General features: G+C 35.5%; 1 protein-coding gene across 2 annotated transcripts in view; it reads left to right on the plus strand.

The window, feature by feature from the left end:
• Nucleotides 1-20,576, plus strand: part of betaggt-I (geranylgeranyl transferase type-1 subunit beta) — a 156,420-nt gene that overhangs the window by 25,541 nt on the left and 110,303 nt on the right. For both annotated transcript variants that reach the window (XM_090371711.1, XM_090371712.1), the window contains exon 3: nucleotides 1,687-1,760. In XM_090371711.1, the coding sequence (XP_090227837.1) occupies nucleotides 1,687-1,760 (74 nt within the window). The remainder of the gene's footprint in view (nucleotides 1-1,686; nucleotides 1,761-20,576) is intronic.

The following is a 20,576-nucleotide window of genomic DNA, read 5'->3' on the forward strand; positions in this document are numbered from 1 at the left end:
ATTTTAATTTTCTGTGCCATGTTACATGAATTTATTATCATTATCTTTCTAATCCATGAACAGCCATGTGAGGTGGAGATTTCTCTCTAGAGCTGTCTTTCTTGTTCCAAAACTATACCTATCCCCACTCATGAATCACATGAATGATAGTGTAAAAATTGGTTAGATACTAATGTTATCAGTCTGTTAATGAAGACTATTCAGGCAATAAGAAGCAAAAATGTTTTGATTGAAATGCCTGGCCCCCATGTTGCCTACTGATGATTATTTTTTTATTTTTTCAATTGGCACATTTGAAATTTTTTGGCGCCGATTAATTTAAAGCTTAAAAAGAATTTGTTGTTGTTTAGAGAAGTTTGTTTTATTTATGATAGTGGTTGCTTTGTTCATTTTATTTTATTGTCCTGTGGGCCTTTAAGTTAGCATTAATCTGGCTAGATGATGCAAGGAATTTAATTTATTTTGCAAAAAAAAATACATTCCTTAATTTTATTGTAAGTCCCCTGTTAGGATTAAATTTTTTGTTTATTTACATGAATGTAGAGTTTAAGCTTAATGGGATTTGCAATCATTATAAATTACATATAATCTAAAAAACTTTTTTTTTGTTGTTTTTAACAAGTTCTATTTTATAGAGTATAGTAATTTTTAGCAATTTTATTGGAGGAGCCATGGATGATATTATGTACTTCTCATGTAAGTACATTGTCACAGCATGCCATGCAGCCATAAATTTTGTATTATTTAACTATATTTAGTTTTTTCCAAAATAAAAGTGAATATCAGACATATGGTAAGCAAGTTTTATATTTTATTTACATTTGAATGTAGGTGTTCTGCATATGCCACATCCTGCACTTTGAGAACTTGGTGTCAGTAATATTTTTAACCTGATAGCTAGTATCTGGTTTGTTGAGTTTAATGGTTTGGAGGATGGTATTTAAAAAATATTAAATAAGGCTTCAAAATTATTTAGCAAACAGTAACATTGAGTGTAGGGTAGTGTTTATCATTAGATTGTCCTTTAATATTTAGTATTTGCATGAGGAAAACCTTTAAAGCCGAGATGTAGAGCATTTCACAGTAGGCTAACTGTAGTCGTGGAGGCATGATAATTTTAGTTTGCAATACACTTGCAGTCAGATGGCAAAGTGATATTATAATATCATATAGGAATAATTTTACTAAAAAAATGTTATACACGTTTTTTTAATAGAATATACAGTACTTGCTTCCAGGAGTCAGAGAATTTCAGATTACTAGAAAATATAATTCCTGCTTTAGCTTAGAATCTTTTAATCTAAACAACTTTTTTTTTATTATCAAAAAAAAAATGGTTTTATAAATTAACATGATTATATTCTTAATGAGTAAAATTTTATCACTACTAAAATTATTCATAAGCCATATAATCTTAATTGAGGCTCATTCACAAGCCAGTGAAATAATATTAAGATAATGGAATATCATCTAGGACTAAAAGTGTTACCTTCATGCTTGACATAATGTGTCATGTTAATGGTGCCAACTCATAAAATTCTGAGGAGCAGGCTATATTTTCTGTCTTTTTTAAGTCATGGAATCAATATTTTATTTGATATTTAAGAATTGGGAATTTTTTTTTTATTAAATATTAAAATAATACAAAGTTAAATGAGAAACTAACATTTAATGTTTTTACTTCAGGATTGAATATTGCACTCTGTGGGTTTCGTGGTTCTCATTTCAGTGTAATTTCTGAAGAAAATGAAGTGGATAGAGTAAGAAACTTTTGAGTATTTCAGGCAAAAAAGTAAATATCTTAAGAATTTTTATTTAAGAAGAGTTCCCATTCTTGCAATGTTTTAAGATAATGAATAAGATCCTATCCATTTGCTAAGTGATGAAAAAAAAAAAAAATCTGCAATGAGCTTTTTCCAAAACAGTTGAAATTTCTTTGTATATTGATTATTTAGAAATTTTTTTTTTTTACACGGAAAAGTTTTTTAAAAAAAAAAAAAAAGAAAAAAGATAAATGCTGACAAATGAAAGGGTGATTACTGGGATTATTTTAACCTTCTGTCGCTAACATGATGTTGTAAAAGATGCCACTTTTAAAAATTTTTCTTTATGTAAAGGAAATCAAATTCTTTCATGCACCTTTAACTAGTTGTCCAGCAGTTTGTTTTTATTTTGATATACCATGAATTACAAGACATTAAGTTTTTTTTGGTTTTTTTTTTGGCATCTAACAGACAGCAGGTGAACAAAAGCATCATCTACCTTTCTTTTAGGCAATTCCCATGTGGTGTCTGTGAGATGCCAGTGACAGGTGTCTAATCTTGCAGTAGGGCATTGGTTTTGCTGCCTAAACATCAACAGCTGACAGAAATATAGGTGTTCATGTTGTGTCTGTTAGATGCCATGCAAGCATCAGGGTTTCAGCCTGGATCACTGGCCCTGAAAATTTTAAAAAGTACAATAAAAACTTCCTTTATTATCATTATTGGTTTCTGTCATTTATTTTTATTCAATATTTTTTAATTGGGTTTAACAAATCATAATGAATAGATCACTGTTTTCAATTTGCTAAAATAGCTTTTTTTATAATTAAAACAAAAAATGGTGATCACATAGACTCCACACAAGTGTCCTTGTTAAAAATGGGGGTGTAAGCAATGGAAAGCTAATTGGATTATATTTCCTTATTGTTTCAATCATTGATAGTTGTTTTGTAGGATTGTTTGGGTTGGGGAGTGTGAGTTTTAATGCTCCTTAAGTAGTATTAATATAGCAGAAGCTACTTGGTCATAGAAATAGAGTAAATTGAAAGCATATATATATATAGTAATTCCAAATTTACATTTGCTCATAGTAGAATTACTTTAGATATCTATATACAGTAGACTTTCAGAATAACGGCACCTTCGGGGATTGAAGGTGCCGTTATTTCGATATTTCCATTATCTAGAAAGTTTTATTTTTAATATATTTAATGCAGAAATAATGAGGCTAAATAAGAAATAGAGAGATTAAAAATGCAATTTTATTAACTGCACATAAAAAAACATAAACATCCTGTAATATGTAAACATAAAAAAAACATAAACATGGTTGCTTTATGTTTTATGTTTAGTATATAAACATAAAAAAGGGGAAAAAAATTGTATTCCAGCTGATTCCCTTCCAAATATGTCTGCTTTAGATATAGATAGTGCCATTTCTTCTAATGCTTCATCTGTAATAGAGGGTACATTTTCTTGATGGTTTTCTTTAGGAATAGTAACTTTTTTTTTTTTTTTTCAAAAAATTTTTATATCATTTTGTTTCATTGATGCTCGTTTTTTTTTTATCATGGTGTTTTGCATCATGTGCACTTGTATTACTTCTTCCATAGTGAACCTTGGATTTAAAAAAAAAAAAAAAAAAAAAAAGGAATATTTTCTATGCTTGATTCTGCAACAGCCCAAGTTATCTTTTCAGTTCTGCAATGTCCTCTTCTACATCTGAACAAAGTGCATCATCTAGTTTCTCAGGAGTAATGACATTATCAATGATTTCTTGGCCTGAGAATGATTGTAATAATTCAACTCATTATCAACAGCAAAACCATGCATCAGTATCTCCAACTTCAAGGCAATGTAAAGGATTTTCTGTTGTGGTGGATTGAAATGTTTGCATTATTTCTTCAATACTGCTTTGCCTTGACCAGGGCTGGCCTTAGGCAGATTGGACCCAATCGGGCCCTGCACTCTTGTGGCCCTGCATGCGGCAGGAAAATTTAAATTGGACGAAAGATGAAAAAAGAGATAAATGAAGAGAAAAAGCAGAAGGAAAAGGTTTTATTTTAAAGTTTAGTTAAAGAATTGATTTTAAAAAGTATTTAAATCATATGGGGATCTTGTGAAACCTAAAACCCTGACTTTTTTTAGATATGTTTAGAAAATATGATTAGCATTTTATCAATCATTAGAAAGGATGCAGAGAAAAATGATTTATTGTTTATTATTATTTTTAATTTTTTCATTTCATAATTATTTCAAGGCCAAATTTTACACAACCCTTGAAATATCAAAAGTAATTAATTTTCATATATGTATACCTCACCTCACGTATGGGCCAGACATAAGGTGGAGTTTACGTGTATAAAAATTAATTACTTTCGTCTAGCACCCGCTGTATGGCTGAGCAACCCTGCTCGCCCCACCAAACACAGTATACATTACTATAACGTTGTTTAATAATATTGGTGTGTTTTTATTTGAATAATTGTGCTCCTCGTGTAGGTAAGTAAAATTTACCATATTTGTCGGCTTATAAGATGCACATTTTTTCCCTTATAAATACCTTGATATGCCATCATCAATATCATTAATGTATACAGAAAACAACAATGCACCCAACACTGAACCCTGGGGCACTCCACGAAGAGCAGTGTTCATTGATTACCATTCTCTGTCTTCTCCCACTCAACTATCCCTTTATCCATAGCAGCAATTTGCCTCCAATGCCACACTGCTCCAATTTGTGCAGCAGTCTTCCATGTGCAACAGTATCAAAAGCCTTTCTAAGATCCAATATATGATATCAAAGTTATTCCCTGCATCCAATTCCTTTGTGACTACATCATAGTATCCAGTCAAATTTGTCGGACGAGACAAAACCATGCTGTGTCCGAGCTATAACTGGAATCTTGTCTAGATGATCCTGCAATGCTTCTTTAACCAGTGCCTCCATTAATTTCTCTGGAACAGAAGTTAAACTAAACAGGTCTGTAATTACCTGTATCTCCCTTTGATCCTCCTTTCTGGATTGGGGTCACATTTGCACATCTCCAGTCCATGGTACCTTCCCTGAGTCCAAGGAAGCTCTCATAATTATGGCTAAGTGTTTGCTTACTTCCTTTGCTGCCTCTTTTAATATAACTGGATAGATCCCATCCATCCCAGGTGCCTTTTTTATGTTTATCTTCAACCATTTCTCCTCCACTTTCCTCTCAGTTATTACAAAATCATCTAGCTTACTGCCGGAGTTTACTTCACCTCTGGCATTCCCCTTCCTGAATAACTCCTCATGTGTGAATGTAGATGCAAAATAGTCGTTTAGTTTGTTAGCTACCTGAGCAGGATCCTCAACTGGTGAACCATCAATATCCAGTGGACCAATCTGATTCGTCCCTTTCCTTCTAGAGTTTACATAGGTAAAGAACTCTTTTCTGTTTTTCTTTGCATCCTTTGCCAAAGATTTCTCGTAATCTGCCTTTGCCTGCCTAACCTCCTTTGTGACTTGGTTACGGACCAGCTTATATCTATCGTAGGCTTCTGTGTCGTCTGTTAATTTATATGTATCCCATGCATTTTTCTTCTCTGCCACATGTCTAATTAGTTCATCTAACCTCCATTTAGGCCTAAATCTTGAATAATATTTCTTAATTGATATGAAAAGCCTAGTAACTTCCAAGATTAATTCTTTGAATGCTTCCCATTTTGAATTTGCTGTTGGTAACATCATCAGTTGGTTCCACTGTATAGAATTTAAATACTGTCTCAAGCCACTGTAGTCACCTTTATGAAAGAAAAAAGCCTTCCCTTTATCTCTGATGGTAGTTACCTCTTTGAGTAAATCCCACTTCAGCACACTGATTACTGCCACCTAGTGATTCTTTTATCTGCAGATTCTTAATGCATGAAGAATCACTACTGATAATCAGATCAAGAGTATTACTCCCTCTAGTTGCCTCTCGAACATGCTGCTGTAGAAAACAAATGCCAAAGAACATGGGAACAGAGTAGCAGAACGAAATTTCGGACCACCGCCTACTGAAAAGATGATTCGTCAGTGGAGGAAGCAGGAAATTTTATTACAAGAAGTTGATAAAACAAAGCTCAACCTTTGTAAAATTCCACCTGAATGGCCAAATTTGCAAAAAAACTTGTGTAGTTGGATAATGGAACTCAAAGATGGGTATTGCAGTCAGTACTAAAATGATAATAGTAGAAGCCTGGAAACGAGTAGCTGATATTGGGATACACGCCTTTAAAGGAATCTGGTGTTATCGCTTCATGAAAAGAAACTGGTTAAGTTTACATACAAGAACTAGAATTACCCAGAGAATGCCTGTACTGCAGTTTTAACTTATGCTGATTTGACCAAACTTCCACCAATGTTAATTTTTAAAAGAAAAGCTTTGTCGAAAGATAAACTTCCAAATGGAATTCACGTACTTGTAAACCGAAGGGATGGATGGATGAAGAATATATCAAAGATTGGTTTGTAAAAGTTTCATTCATGGGTCCTGGTGGACTACTGTGTAAAAATGCACTACTAGTATAGGATCAGTTTAGAGCACTTAGGACTGAAAACAACAAACAACTGGCCGAAATGATGAACACAGAATTGGCTGTAATTCCGGGTGGCATAACTTCCCAGTTACAGCCATTAGATGTCAGCATAAATAAGCTATTCAAGAATAGCATGTGGGAGCAATGGAATAAATGGATGATAGAGCTGAACCATAATACGATGCCTACGGGAAGGATGAATGTCCATCAATAGCACAGGTGTGTGAATGGGTGCTGAAGTCATGGCATTGATGTTAAGACTGAAATTGTGATCAGGTCCTTTAAAAAATGTAGTCTACGTGATACAATGGATGGCACTGAAGATCATTTATTGTATGCAAGAGACAGTGATACTAGTGAAGAGGAACGATGATTATGATAATGTTGAGGATAATTATATGATCAATTCAGTAATGAATCTGAAGATGAATAATATTAAACAACTATACAATACAATAATACTAAACAACAACATTCTACCCTTGTCTGTCAGTTTTGTTTCTATACAGCCAACATGGCTTGGACATTGTTGATGGCCATGACCTGGAGCTTGAATGTAACACAAACCCAGTGGCATAACTGTGCCAATGCAGCTGCATTGGTGCTGAGCTTGAAAGGGGCCCATAAAATTTGGAAGATAGATTCATTTCTCAAGACACTTTGATTAATAAATGTAACACATTCTTATCAACCTGGTGACTAGCTGTATTCTTTAAACTGATGGCACACTTATAGAAATTTTAGTAAATAAAAGATAGTCGTGAAATATTCAGCAAAACCAGTGTTAAATATAAATATACATCACACAGTCTGATTTTATTTTGGTGTTGGTGAATATATTTTTTGTGTGTGCCTACTACTCTGGCCTGACATAGCAGAGTGATCAGGAGCGTGAGTACAATAGCAGATGCTCTTTGACTGGGGTTGAAGCCCGTAACCACTAATACGATTAAAATTTGATCAGTACCATGCAGTACTCCTTCAGAATGATTCAAACAGCTTGCAAGGATGGTCAGAAAAGTGGCAGCTATGTTTTAATGCAACAAAATGCAAGGTCTCACAATTGGGGAAAATAGCAACCCCAAAATAAATTATAAACTTGGTAGGGTTGAATTAAAAACAGTAGAGGAAGAAAGGGATCTGGGAGGTATAATAACTGCAGATATGAAATTTTCTGAGCAGTGTAAACTGGCAGCCAGGAAAGACAATGGTGTCCTGTTGGTGATTTATTGAACATTATCATGTAGAGATCATAGTCAGAGTCCCACTGTGTAAGGCAATTATAAGACCACATTTGAAATACTGTTTTCAAGTATTAAGACCTCATCCAAAAAAAGATTTGAGCTTCTTGAAAGAGTCCAAAGATTTAATGGAAGCTAGCTTGGTGAGATCAGCAAAAGGACGACTATATGAGGAAAGACTGTGTATGTGGGCTACAGAGCTTGGCAACCAGGCCTCAGAGGTGACCTGATTGAGGTTTATAAGGCTCTGAGAAGAGTTAGTAAAATGAACGAAGGTAGAATTTTCACTGTTACAGAGAATTCAAGAGCTCGGGGGCATTAATTCAAATTATAGGGAGAGAAGTTTAGACTAGATTGTAGGAAGTTTTCTTTTGGCCAGCAAGTTTGTTGATTACTGGAACAGTTTGCCTTTGCAAGTAGTTCAGGCTGACAGTTTGAATAAATTGAAATGTCAACTGGATAGTTACCTGTGTGAAGGGGGGAAGCAAATAATTTGTTGTATTTTCTTAAATACTTTTTTTTTTTTTTTTTCCAGCAAAAGCCTGTAGCTTTCTTGCACTTTATGGATATTACCATTGCTGTTAACTGCAGATACCATTTAAACCAAAATCTGTAAGACTAGTTTTACAGATTCTGCATCATATTATTTAAAGTTTTGTTCAAGGCCACATTGGTTTTTTCTTTGTTAATTCAGGTGCTAATTATTCATCATAGAAGAGGACTAGAATTGTGGAACCACTTCCAGTTGACTGTGTAGTACTGTGGTTGAGCAATTTTAGAAGATCCCATTTCAGTGAATCATCCTTAGGAAAGAGTTGTTTAGTGATTATTTCAACAGTGGAGAACCAATCCGGTGATTCCTGATTATTGTTAATGACCGTGTTATAGATTTCTCTGCCATGTAGCTCATTTCTTGAGATCTTATAAAATTAGCCCCATGGATCCGAGTTACCTATTTGTTTCACAAGCCATGCCAGCACTTCGTTTTCTGGTCCGCAATGGCTTTGAATGAAATTTTCCATTTGTCTTTAAGATCCTACTTTAAGAATTGAACATCTTGCTCTGAAAGGTGCTGGTTTCTTGGAAAACATTTTCTGGCAGCCATTACCTGGCATCTAAGGTACTGTGTTCAAGTATGGAGACAGCACCTAAAGAAAGACATTGTGCTTCTTGAAAGGGTCCAAAGACGGGTAACTTGCCTGGTGAGATTGGCAAAAGGGTGTCTATATGAGGAAAGACTTTGAATATGTGGGTTGCAGAGCTTGGAAACAAAGCACCTTAGAGGAGACTTGATTGAGGTGTTTAAGGCCCTGAGAGGCATCAGCAAAATGAATAAGGACGAAATTTTCACGGTTATAAATGATTCTAGAACAAGGGACCATAATTTCAAATTACTGGGGAGGAGATGTTTAGACTGGATTGCACAAAGTTTTATTTTAGTCAGTGGGTAATAAATTACTGGAATAAGTTACATGGGTGGTAGAGACTGACAGTTTGGGGAAATTCAGAGGTCAGCTGGAGGAGGCAATTATCTATGGGAGGAGGGAAATGCATAGATTGTCTATTTCCTTTTCTCTTATTATTTTTCTTTTTATAATTATTATTTTATTTTATTATTATTATGTTTTTTTTTGGCTGGTGCAGCATAAGCCATAGGCTTCCTTGCACCATATGGTCATTGCTAATACTAACTCTGCTGTCCACCATGGAAGAGCATTTGGTCTAGCTATCTTTCTTCTGGCAGAGTATTCAGATGCGATGGATAAGAGGTTCTGAACATTAGTGTATTCTGATACAGAAAGGGAATTTAAATTCTGAGCAACTTCTTGGTTGAAAACTGAATCCAAAATTTGTTTAAATTTATTCAATTTAATTTTCGTAATAAAAAACCTTAAATCTTGTAAGTGCACACCTGCCAAAACATGATGCTGCATTGAAACAGAAAAAGTAATTGCACAGCTATCACTATTAACCAAATTAGGTTGCACCTCCTAACTTGACACGTGTCTATCAGATTTAGTAGATGTAATAGTCATGTCAATGTTAGATTCTCCATTAACTGTGGAGAATGTAAAATGGATAATTTGGTAGATTTTTTATGATCAGGGTGTGTGTGAGAGAATGAATTCCTCTAGCCTGGTACCCCCGGGATCATAAATCTGCTGTACCAAAAAGGGGACTTAGCATTTAGGTCAGCAGTAACTACAAGGTGTTTAGAGGCAAATCCAGAACAAATTTTTTCTAAGCATTGAAGTGTAATTTGGATATCTTCAGATGGGTGGTCAGTGACATTAAATAAAAAGAGAATGCTCCATAAGAGATTAATATACACGGCACGTTTGCAGAAGAAATTCATGAAATTAATAATTATACCAAATCTTTATTGCAGACTGCAATGGCAGTCTTAAGAGGAGAGTCATCAGAAAAAATAATCCTTGTAAATAGGGAAAAAGCCATAATCTTGTGAGCCAGACTGCCAACTTAGGGAAGAGTAATATGGTTCTTTGATGCAAATTAAATCATAATTATTTTCTGTAGCCACAACACGAATTTCATCCAAAGGGGCACAGATCTTTGGCCATTGATTTGTAAAATGTTTAAATAATATTCTTGTTGGGTAGCAACTGGAGAACAGAAGGAGTTAGGTGTATTATTCATGGCAAATATGCTGTTTTGCCAATTCAACTGCTTTAATGTATCCTGGGCATATTGGATCTCAAACTGTGTGATGATGATCTCGGTTTTTCCTGTTGAAATTTACGTATTGTGGTGATTCCTTCTTATGCTTACAGTCTGCATAGATGTGCCCACCATTGGCACAGTGGCCACAGGACATAGTTTTGTGAGAATAATTCTGAGTAGAATGACCATAGGCCAGTCACTGAAAGCATTTGGAAACTACGGTGAATTTTCTGAAATTATTATTATTATTATTATTATTAGCCATATGGTACAAGGAAGCCTGAGGCTTATGCTGCACCAGCCAAAAAAAAAAAAAAAAAAAAATTCTCGAGTTACCCCTGTGTGTGTGTGTGAGAGAGAGAGAGAGAGAGAGAGAGAGAGAGAGAGAGAGAGAGAGAGAGAGAGAGAGAGAGAGAGAAGGCATCACCAAGTAAGAGAAGAATGATGATATCCAGCTCAGGACCCTGGGTTTGCCAAGCCCATACTCACCAGATGTGAGCCCCCGGGGATATTGTGTGAAGTGAATCCTAAATAAATTTGATCACTCTGTAATAACCACTTTGAAAGTGGTGGACCAAAACCAGTAACCCAGTTTGTGATCTTATTACCAAAACATGAACTGAACCTAAAAGTTGTTTCTTTTAGGATATCTCCAAGGATATCTCCTTTTTAGTATATTGTTTTGGAACTCTGTATATTAACCAGGTTGAATTACTCAGCTTGGGTTGCTAAAATGTCATACCAGTCTCCATCAAAGAGGGTAGGCTAGTAAAATATATATATATATTTTTTCAACATCTGTTGGATTAGCTGTCTGCAAGACGTCCTTTGTTTCTCAGAAGATGAACAGTTTTATTTTAATGTCACAATTTTGTTTTCTGATAGTACAGAAAGGGCAGACAGGATAGGAAGGGAGGAGGAGTTGTGCTGTTAGTTAGGAAACACATAAAATCCAAGGCAGTGCATCCAGTTGATGTGGGTGGCCAGTGCAATGTTGAGTCAGTTTGGTATGATATAAGCACTGGGAAAGGAAAAATGAGAGTAGGTGTGTGTTATAGGCCTGATGACTCTGATTACAACAAACAACTGTACAGAGAAATAGTGGGCCAGTAAATCAGAATGTCTTATAATGGGATTTTAACTTTCCAGATATTGACTGGAACTTGTGGGTTGGTCACATGCACACTAGCAAAAGTTTTGTGGATTTACTGGATGACTGTTTTCTACAACAGCATGTTTTTTTTTGGTAGTTGTTGGCGCATTGGCTTCTGTGGCCATAATGCACCTCCCAAGGTTTTTGCAGTACTTTGATCCAAACCTGAGGCGGGATTCAAACCTGCGACCTTTGGGTTGCTGGGCAGGTACTTTACCCACCCGGCTAGCCCGGTCGGCACAGCAGCATGTGTGAGAGGAAGTAATACACTTGATTTGATTATCAGCGGTGATTATTCATGTGGGATTTACTTAAAGATGTAACTACCATCAGGAGTAAATGGAAGGGGTTTTGCTTTTGTAAAGGTCACTATGGTGGTCTCAGACAGTTTTTAAATTCTATACTGTGGGACCAGCTGATGATGTTAGCAACAGCAAATTCTAAATGGGAACCATTCAAGGAAGTAATTCTGGAAGCTGCTAGTCTTTTTGTCCCAACTAAGAAATATTGTTCAAGATTTATGCCTATGTGGATGTCAGATGAACTAATAAGACTTGTGGCAGAGAATAAAAAAGGCATAGTATGCATATAAATTATCAGGTGACACAGAAGCCTGTGGTAGATATAAACTATTCCATAATCAAGTTACAAAGGAGGTTAGGCAGGCGAAGGCAGATTATGAGAAATCTTTGGCAAAGGATGCAAAGAAAAACGGCAAAGACTTCTTTTCTTATGTAAACTCAAGAAGGGAGGGGGTGAATCAGATTGGTTTGACTGTTGATGATCCTGATCAGATAACTGACGAAGGAGTATTTTGCATCTACATTCACACGAGGAATTCTGTAGCGAAGTAGAGGACAGAAGCGTATTAAACTCTAACAGGGAACTAAATGATTACGTAATAACTGAGAACGAAGTGACAGAGAACGTTGAATTTGAACATAAGAAAGGCATCTGGAGTGTATAGGATCTATTTGGTTATGTTAAAGTAGGTGGCAAAGGAAGTAAGTAAACCCTTAGCTATAGTTGTGAGAGCATCCTTGGACTCGGGGGGGAGGTCCCCACTGACTGGATATGTGCAAATGTATCCCCAATTCACTAAGAGGAATCAAAAGGTGACAAGTAATTACAGACCTGTTAATTTAACTTCTGTTCTTGGGAAAATAATGGAGTCACCGGTTAAAGAAGCATTGCAGAATCATCCAGACAAGACTATAGTAATAATTCAGATACAGCATGGATTTGTTAAGGGGGAAGTCTTGTCTGACCAACAAATGCCTCCGTAGCCGAGTGGGCAGGGGCGGGAGTGCAGTAGCACATGCTCTTTGTGTAGACCGGGGTTCAAGCCCCTGACTGCTGAATACGGTCGATCTGCCAACCCGCACTGGACCAGCGTGGTAGATTATGGTCTATTTCCCTCAACATGAATTGTTGAGGAGGCTTCCATCCTGCAGTGGGTTGATAATGATTGCACTTTACTTTTTTTACTTGTCTGACCAATCTGATTGGATACTGTGATGTGGTCACAAAGGAAATGGATGCAAAAAAACAAATTTTGATATCATATACTTGGATTTCAGGAAACGTTTTTGACACTGTTGAACATGGAAGACTACTGTTCAAATTGGAGCAATATGGTATTAAGGGTAAGTTGCTACATTGGATAAAAAGATGATTGAGTGGGAGAAGACAGAATGGTAATCAGTGGACAGTGCTCTTCGTTGACTAATGTTATTAGTGGAACCCCCCGCGTTCTGTGTTGGGGACATTGTTGTCTTGTCTATTTATCAGTGATATCCATGAAGGTATATCAGGCCTAATGTCTAAGTTTGCAGATGATACAAAAGTTGACAGGGTTGTTATTGACAGTAATGACAGTATCTTACTGCAGCTGGATCTAGAAAAGTTGGGCAGATGGGCTGAGAAGTGGCAACCGAAGTTTAACATTGACAAATGCAAAATACTCGATATGGGTAGCATCGGTGCTGCCCAAAATCTTAACATTGCGATTCCCAACATGCCGATTTTATTTAAAAAAAAAAAAAAAAAATTTAAAGTCTATATCTGCGAAATTGATTTTGCAATAAAAAATGTTTTTCATGTAATCAAAACAGCCACTAAAAATATTAAAATTTTATTTGAACACATGGAACATGTACATTGCAGTTATGCAAACAGTATACGATAATGTTAATGTTTTGTGTCATATTAATGAATAAACAACACACACTTCGATATATATATATATATATATATATATATATATATATATATATATACAGCAATACCGCGCATAGCACTGATATTTGGTACTGAAACTGTTCCGTGTTATGTGAAACTGTGCTGATTGACGTATAATTATAATGGGTTTTAAAATGAATGCGTACCAGAGAAACAGTCTATAAACAAATTATAATAAATCTATAAACGATTTGCACTTGATAGCCAATTAAAAGAATTTGAAATAAAAATACTGCAAAAATTTTATTAATTAAAGGGTAACATCATGAGAGATGAGAAAAAAGCTTTATTGTTTATTTGGATATTTTAAAAATGAAGTTTGGTGAAGTTATCTCTTCTTTTTCTCGGTATACAAGTCTTTGTAGCATTGAATCCTGTCTTATAAAATTTGCTATATCTGGATGCTACATCCAACATATGGATCTCCATTCATAATTGCCTTGCAGGTAATGTCAAGGCCCGAAAAACTTTCTTCAATTCTTCTGTTGAAAATTCTTTTGGTGCCACTTCGGTATTATCCACTTCAGAATTGTTTTCTTCTTTCTCATATGCAATTTTCTTATCAATTTCAAGCAGAGTTGCATCATCTAAGTTAATTGCATGTGAGTCAGTGCAGTCATGTACATTGGCAGTATCCAAAGTTTCGAATCCCAAGTCTTTTCCGATCTTCACAATGTCTTCGGCAGTTGTCTGAACTTGCGATTCAAAACCAATGAAACATCTGCCAAATGGGGCAAAACATGCTGCCAAACATAATGCATGTTGTTGGCAGTGATTTCTAACCAAGACGCAGATATATTTTCGATCGTATTTAGAGGGGTATAAAATAAATTGTGAAAGAAAAGTTTGAAAAGCTATCATGTTGTCTCATCAGGATGGAATTAAGACAAGTGGACACTTACCACCAACTGCCTGAGGGGACTGCTATCATATGTGCAGCATATATGAGGCAATACAGTTGGCAGCGCAGCATATATGTACCCGTACCTAGGCTATGACAACACAGCATATATGTAGAGTATGTGTCTAGGCTGTTGAATGAGTTTTAATATGTACAGTAAATTTTCAACTTAAATTTAATTGAAAACCGTGTTATAGTGAAACCTGTGCTGTTTGAAGCCATGCTAAGCGAGGTATTGCTGTATATATACCAATATACAATCAGTTCACAAAAATCACATTACTGACAATAATCACAGTTTAGCGAATTAATATCAAAATCACAGATTAAAATTTGCAAAAAATCATACAAATTATTATCAAATGCTTAAGTATTATAATAATCTTAATGATAATACTTAAAAAAAAAATTTAAGTATTATAATAATCTGAATATACTTCAATAATCTTAATGATAATTCTTAAAAAAACCTTAAGTATTATAATAATAATAAGAAAATGGGATAATTTTTATTAAATGCAGTATAATAAAGTAAAATGAATTAAGTCGTTTTTTGATATTTTAAAACTGTTTTTGTAACAGAAAACAAATTTGAAAGAGGTATTTGTTGTTAAAATTTGTTATTTTTTATATTCTTTCTATACAAAATTAATCTAATAAGGTAAATTTTTACTTATTAAAAAACTAATAAATATATAGAATTATATTCTTATATTTTTACAATATAGTAGATACTGTCTGGATTTTCGGCTGTCGGGATTTTGGGCTAGACCCGGGTAGCAGTTACCCCAGAGAAATGTATCAACCCATGGTAATTGTGCAGTCAGATATGAAATTTTCTGAGCAGTGCAGGCAGGGTGCCAGCGCAAATAATGGGGTTTTGTCAATGATATTCAGGAATGTTTGTAGCAGGGATAAGAGGGGGGGAACGATTATCTCTTTGTATAAAGCAATGATAAGGCCATGCCTTGAGTACTGCATACAGGTCTGGAGGCCTCATTTTAGGAAGGTTGTAGAGTTGCTTGAGTGAGTGCAGAGAAGGACAACAAGATTGGTGAGGTTCGAGGGGATCCTCTTACGAAGAAAGGCTTAAATTCTGCAAATTACACCTTTTGGAGACTAGGCACCTGTGAAGTGATCTGATTGGGGCGTATAAGGCTTTGAATGGTTTGAGCAAGTTCAATGCCGATGGGATTCTTTCTCTTGCAGGATTATGCACTTGAGGGGGAAAAAATTCAAATTGAGGAAAGACAAGGATAGAATAGATGTGCGGAAATTTGCATTTAGCCAGCGAGTGGTTGATTGCTAGAACAAACTTCCATCTGTCGTTGTGGAAGTTTGATAGCTTAAATAGATTCAAGGAATAACTGGACTAAGGTTTAGAGAAAATGGGAAGGTGTGTTTTGTTTTTTTTTTTTTTGGCTGATGCTGTCTAAGCTTGATTTCTTGCATCATATGCCTCTACTAATAATAGGAGATTTTGTGCTGTGGGAGGTGTATAAGCCATGTCCCCCTTGTTTGAATTTTACTTTAAGCTTTTCTTTAGAAATGATCAGTTAGCTTAAGTCTTTTCTGCAAAATATTTTTCAAAAAGAAATTTGATTTTACAGAACTGTTTCTGCCATATAAACTGTTGATCATGTTAATAAGAATAATTGCCTTGCATTTTTTGTGACAGCAGTAGGAGTTAGAGGCATGTAGGCACAGTGTGCTTACCATTTTGTCCAGGGCCATGGTCACTGCACTTATGAGTTATTTGGGGTTCTGTATTTATGGAACCAGTGTTGATTATTCATTAAGTGTAGCTGCTTATGCAGAGCAGGGTTTATAAAATAACTTTTTTTTTTTTTTTTAGATTGCATTATTTAGCACTGTGTGGATTACAGGGTGAGGAGACAGATGGTTGTTGACATTAGACTTGATTTTCTGTAGATTGTAATTTTCAGGAAATACATGTGAAGGAAGGTTGAAAGGAAATATGAGGAAGAAGAAAAGTTGGTTCTGTGAGTTTGAAGTTTGGACAGAAAATGGATGCTTCTGATTGTGGCGTGTGTTTAGCTTGTTTGGATTATTGATGTTAGTTCAGAATTACAATCCTCATGGAAGCATCTATAGAAAAGGCATGCAGCAGAAAAGAGCATATATGAGACATGTCATCAGTTAACCTGACTTCCCTCTTTTGAATAGAACAGGGGTGGGCAAACTTTATAAATGGTGGGCCAAATAACATGTCTGTGAGGTACATGCGGGCAAAATGTTTTTTTAGTTTTCCGCTATTTTTAGGATTATTAAAATGGTGTATGATGAAAAAATTGTCATAAACAAATTTATGTTATTTATTGTAATATTTATACATACATGTACTTCTAATTAATTTTATTAATAAGAAAAAATAAAAATTCAAGATAAAATTACAAAAATACAATTATAATAAAAAATACAAATACAATTCCAGTAACAAAAATTACAATATTTTATTTTTATAATATTTAAGAGATTTGATACTGTTTATTTTTATCAGTGAATTGCTATTTGTTGTAGCGATGTGCAGAGTATTTTCTAAATTTGTCAGAAATTCTATTAATTCAGAAATGTATTATTATTATTATCATCTGTTTATTCCACAAAAGGTACCACTCCAGGAAACTTTGGGTCATTTATCATATGTACAATTGGCCCTCTATATAACAAAATCCATCATTCCCTTAAAAAAAACTAGTTAAACAGAAATTTCGTTATAAAGAAATGTGACATTTTCAACAATGAAAAATATTGTAAATTCAGAAATATAGTAAAAGATGGGAAATAATTCAGAAATAAGTGGAAATGAATAAACTTTCTAGCATTTTAAAACAATTAATTTATTAATACATACATATTAAGAAATGACTACTTACATGATGCGCACAATGTATTAGTACACTTTTAAGAATTATGTCGCAAAATATTTGGTTAATTTTTTGTTGTACGCTGGATTCTACTGTACACCATTCATAAAAATGTTCTCATTTGTTTAAACACTCAAATATATTTCTGACAAATTTTCTTCCCACTGAAGGCCTTGAAGCAAAATTTCAGATACTGCCAACATTTCTTGTTTGGAAGGTTTAATATTGCCCTCATTTTCATCAACTCATCATTGACATTGTCACTAGTTCTTTAAATACGCTCCAAAATGTTGGAATCTCCCGGATATTCAGCTACCATGACATCATTATCAACTCCTAAAAATTTGTCAAGAACAATTTCTCCACTGATCAAACCTCAATTGGAATTCTTCCCAAGTTGCTCAATGTCTTATAGTAGTTCATCCCTCTCATTGCTGTTAATTAGTGTTTTAGCAAAACCCGCTTTTGTGAAACAATTCTTAATCGTTGTTTCCATCACATCATGACTTCACACTTTCACTAACTCTGATATGCACATCTGCAAATCTGTAACAGAATAGGTTGGTTGGTTTCCATTCTCAGTATAATGTTTTTCAGTATGCATCTATGGTAGTGCATCTTCAAATTCTTGATAATGCCTTGGTTCATTGGCTGCAGTTTAGACGAGGTATTCGGAAGGAATAAAACAAGTTTCACACTTGTAAGTTTCGAAATTACCAAGTGAAGGTGTGCAGGGCAATTGTCGATAATAAACGCCATTCATTTTCTGTTTTCTTTCATCATATTTTTACTGAAATTTAAAATCCACTGCTCAAAAATTTCACTTGTCATCCAAGATTTTTTGTTGTAGTTGTTATCCAACTCTAACGACTTTACTCCTTTGAAACATCGGGGTTTTTTACTTTTGCCTATTACCAAAAGCTTCAGTTTTTCATTGCCAGCCATAGTGTAATGACCATTTGTCATTTGAATGAGCATTCATCCTAAGACACCACCCGGGTTTTCACCCATATGCATCTTAGTTCTCAATTGCATTAAACCACAAATTTCATTTAGTAGGTTAATACAGGGACCAACTTGTCAACTCAAAAACAAATAACAATAACATTGTTAAATTAATCGACCATTTGGCCTCGCGGAGGGGACAGTCCAGTCACACCCTCACCACCAGGAGGTAGGTCACTGCTATCTCGCTGCCTTACTTCTTCTGTAAGATGCCTTACAAAATTGAACAAAGTATCCATAAGCAATTCTATCACAAAACAATTCCTTTAGATTTTCTACAGTAAGAGTGAGAGTCCCTCGCTCCAGCTGAAATCTTAAGTCCAGATAATATGGACAATCAAACACCATGTGGAGGCCAGTCTCTGGCACTCCACAAGCACATAGCTCCATCGGACAAACCCAACTGAAACAACCTTGATCTCAGGCCATGTCCAGTGAGAACAGCACATACTGCAAGCCCGAATCGGAGCCAGGAACATCGTTCCCTACTCACGACTCGAACCAAAGGCATAAAAGCATATAAGTGCCGACCCTTCTCAGAATTGGCTCATTGCATTTCCCATATGGCCACCAACTCATTATTGATTTGCCTTTGTTCAGATGGTAAATCAATTTACAGCAGCCCGCCCCACCGAGCACAACCTGACACCAAATATCGCCCTAGAAATTCCCCTCTTCAAGGCAAAATGCAGTGCATAATGTGCCACCACAAATTTCACTGGCATTTTCCCAGCAAGGAGGCAACGCATCAGTGGCGACAGTCCTACATGCTCTGGTTATACCCAGGAGAGCAAATCTCTGCGCCGATGACAAAATTCTGCGGACATGTGAATATTCAGTTGACCCTCCCCAAGCCCCAGCTGCGTAAGTCAGGATTTGTATAAAGATGTCATAAAGGAGGTGGAGGGTGCCCCCCCCCCCCCCTTTATGCCCCAATCCACACCTGTAACTCGTTGGAGCTTGGCATACAACCGTTTCACTTTGTCTCGCACAGTGTAATGACCAAGGGGAAATAAAAAAAAAAAAAAAAAAGTTTGCTACATAGAAAAATTTTCTATATCGAAGTTATTTAAAAAAAAGAGGTCTGACTGTATTTTGAAAACAGCAGTGGGCAAAGGTTGACCACCTGTGGAATAGAATATAGAAGTGTCTGAGAGAGGTTTTGGGGGCACTACTCCCAGTTGCGGGAACAATATTTTATGTAGGGCAGATTTGAGATTTGTTCAGTGTGAGTAGTTTAGAAGAAAAATAACACTTGAGAGTGAAAGAAAAACCCAGTTTTTTAGATGCATAAGAAGCAATATTTGAGATGTGCTTGTGGAGAGAGAGAGAGAGAGAGAAAGAGAGAGTAGAATTTAAGGTAATCCCTGATTGAGATAAGTGATCTTGTTTAGAAATCTGTGTGTGTCATCAAAGATAAGCTGTTATGTTATTTGGTTTTTAGGAGCATTACCAACTAAGGCCATATTGTTCCGGGGATATGCGGTGGTCATTCCCTGACCTTTCCGCATCCTCCGTATTTGGTGGTCACGGGCTCGAACCCCGGTCTAATCAAGAAGCGTGTGCTACGCACGGCTGCACCTGGCTACGGAGGCGCCCTCAAATATAAGCACAGGAGCAGTAGGCTTGCAAGATGTAAGACAGGACTGGGTTTTAGAAGGATTGAAATTAACTGAGTTATCATTTCCCCATTGGAGAATTACCAGGAGATCAGCATTTAAGGAATTTGTGGTGGATATTCAAGAAGTTGAAACTGTATCTGTAGGGCAAGGTTTCTGAAACTGAAAGGTGAAATACAATATGTTATTTTCAGCAAAACTGTGGATAAAATTTACAGTCAATGGAAGAAAGTCATTAATGTACAAGATGGAAAGGGTGGGAAAAGGAACTGTACCTCTGGAAACACCAGCATTAATGGAAAAGTTAGAAGACGGAGAGTCATCTGCCATCACATGCAGCAAGTGGTCAGAGCGAAAAGTAGATATCCATTTACAAAAAAAAAAAAAAAAAAAAAGTCATTAGTCCATAAGATGGAAGCTTATTTAGAAGACCTTTACACCAAACATTATCAAAAGCCTTTGAAATGTCAAGAGCAACTGCTTGAGTATTACAAAACTTTTGCATTGAATTTCTCCACAGATACGT

The sequence above is a fragment of the Mastigoproctus giganteus genome, chromosome 4, assembly GCF_048544385.1.
Source record: "Mastigoproctus giganteus isolate SK-2022 chromosome 4, ASM4854438v1, whole genome shotgun sequence".
NCBI lineage: Eukaryota > Metazoa > Arthropoda > Arachnida > Uropygi > Thelyphonidae > Mastigoproctus > Mastigoproctus giganteus.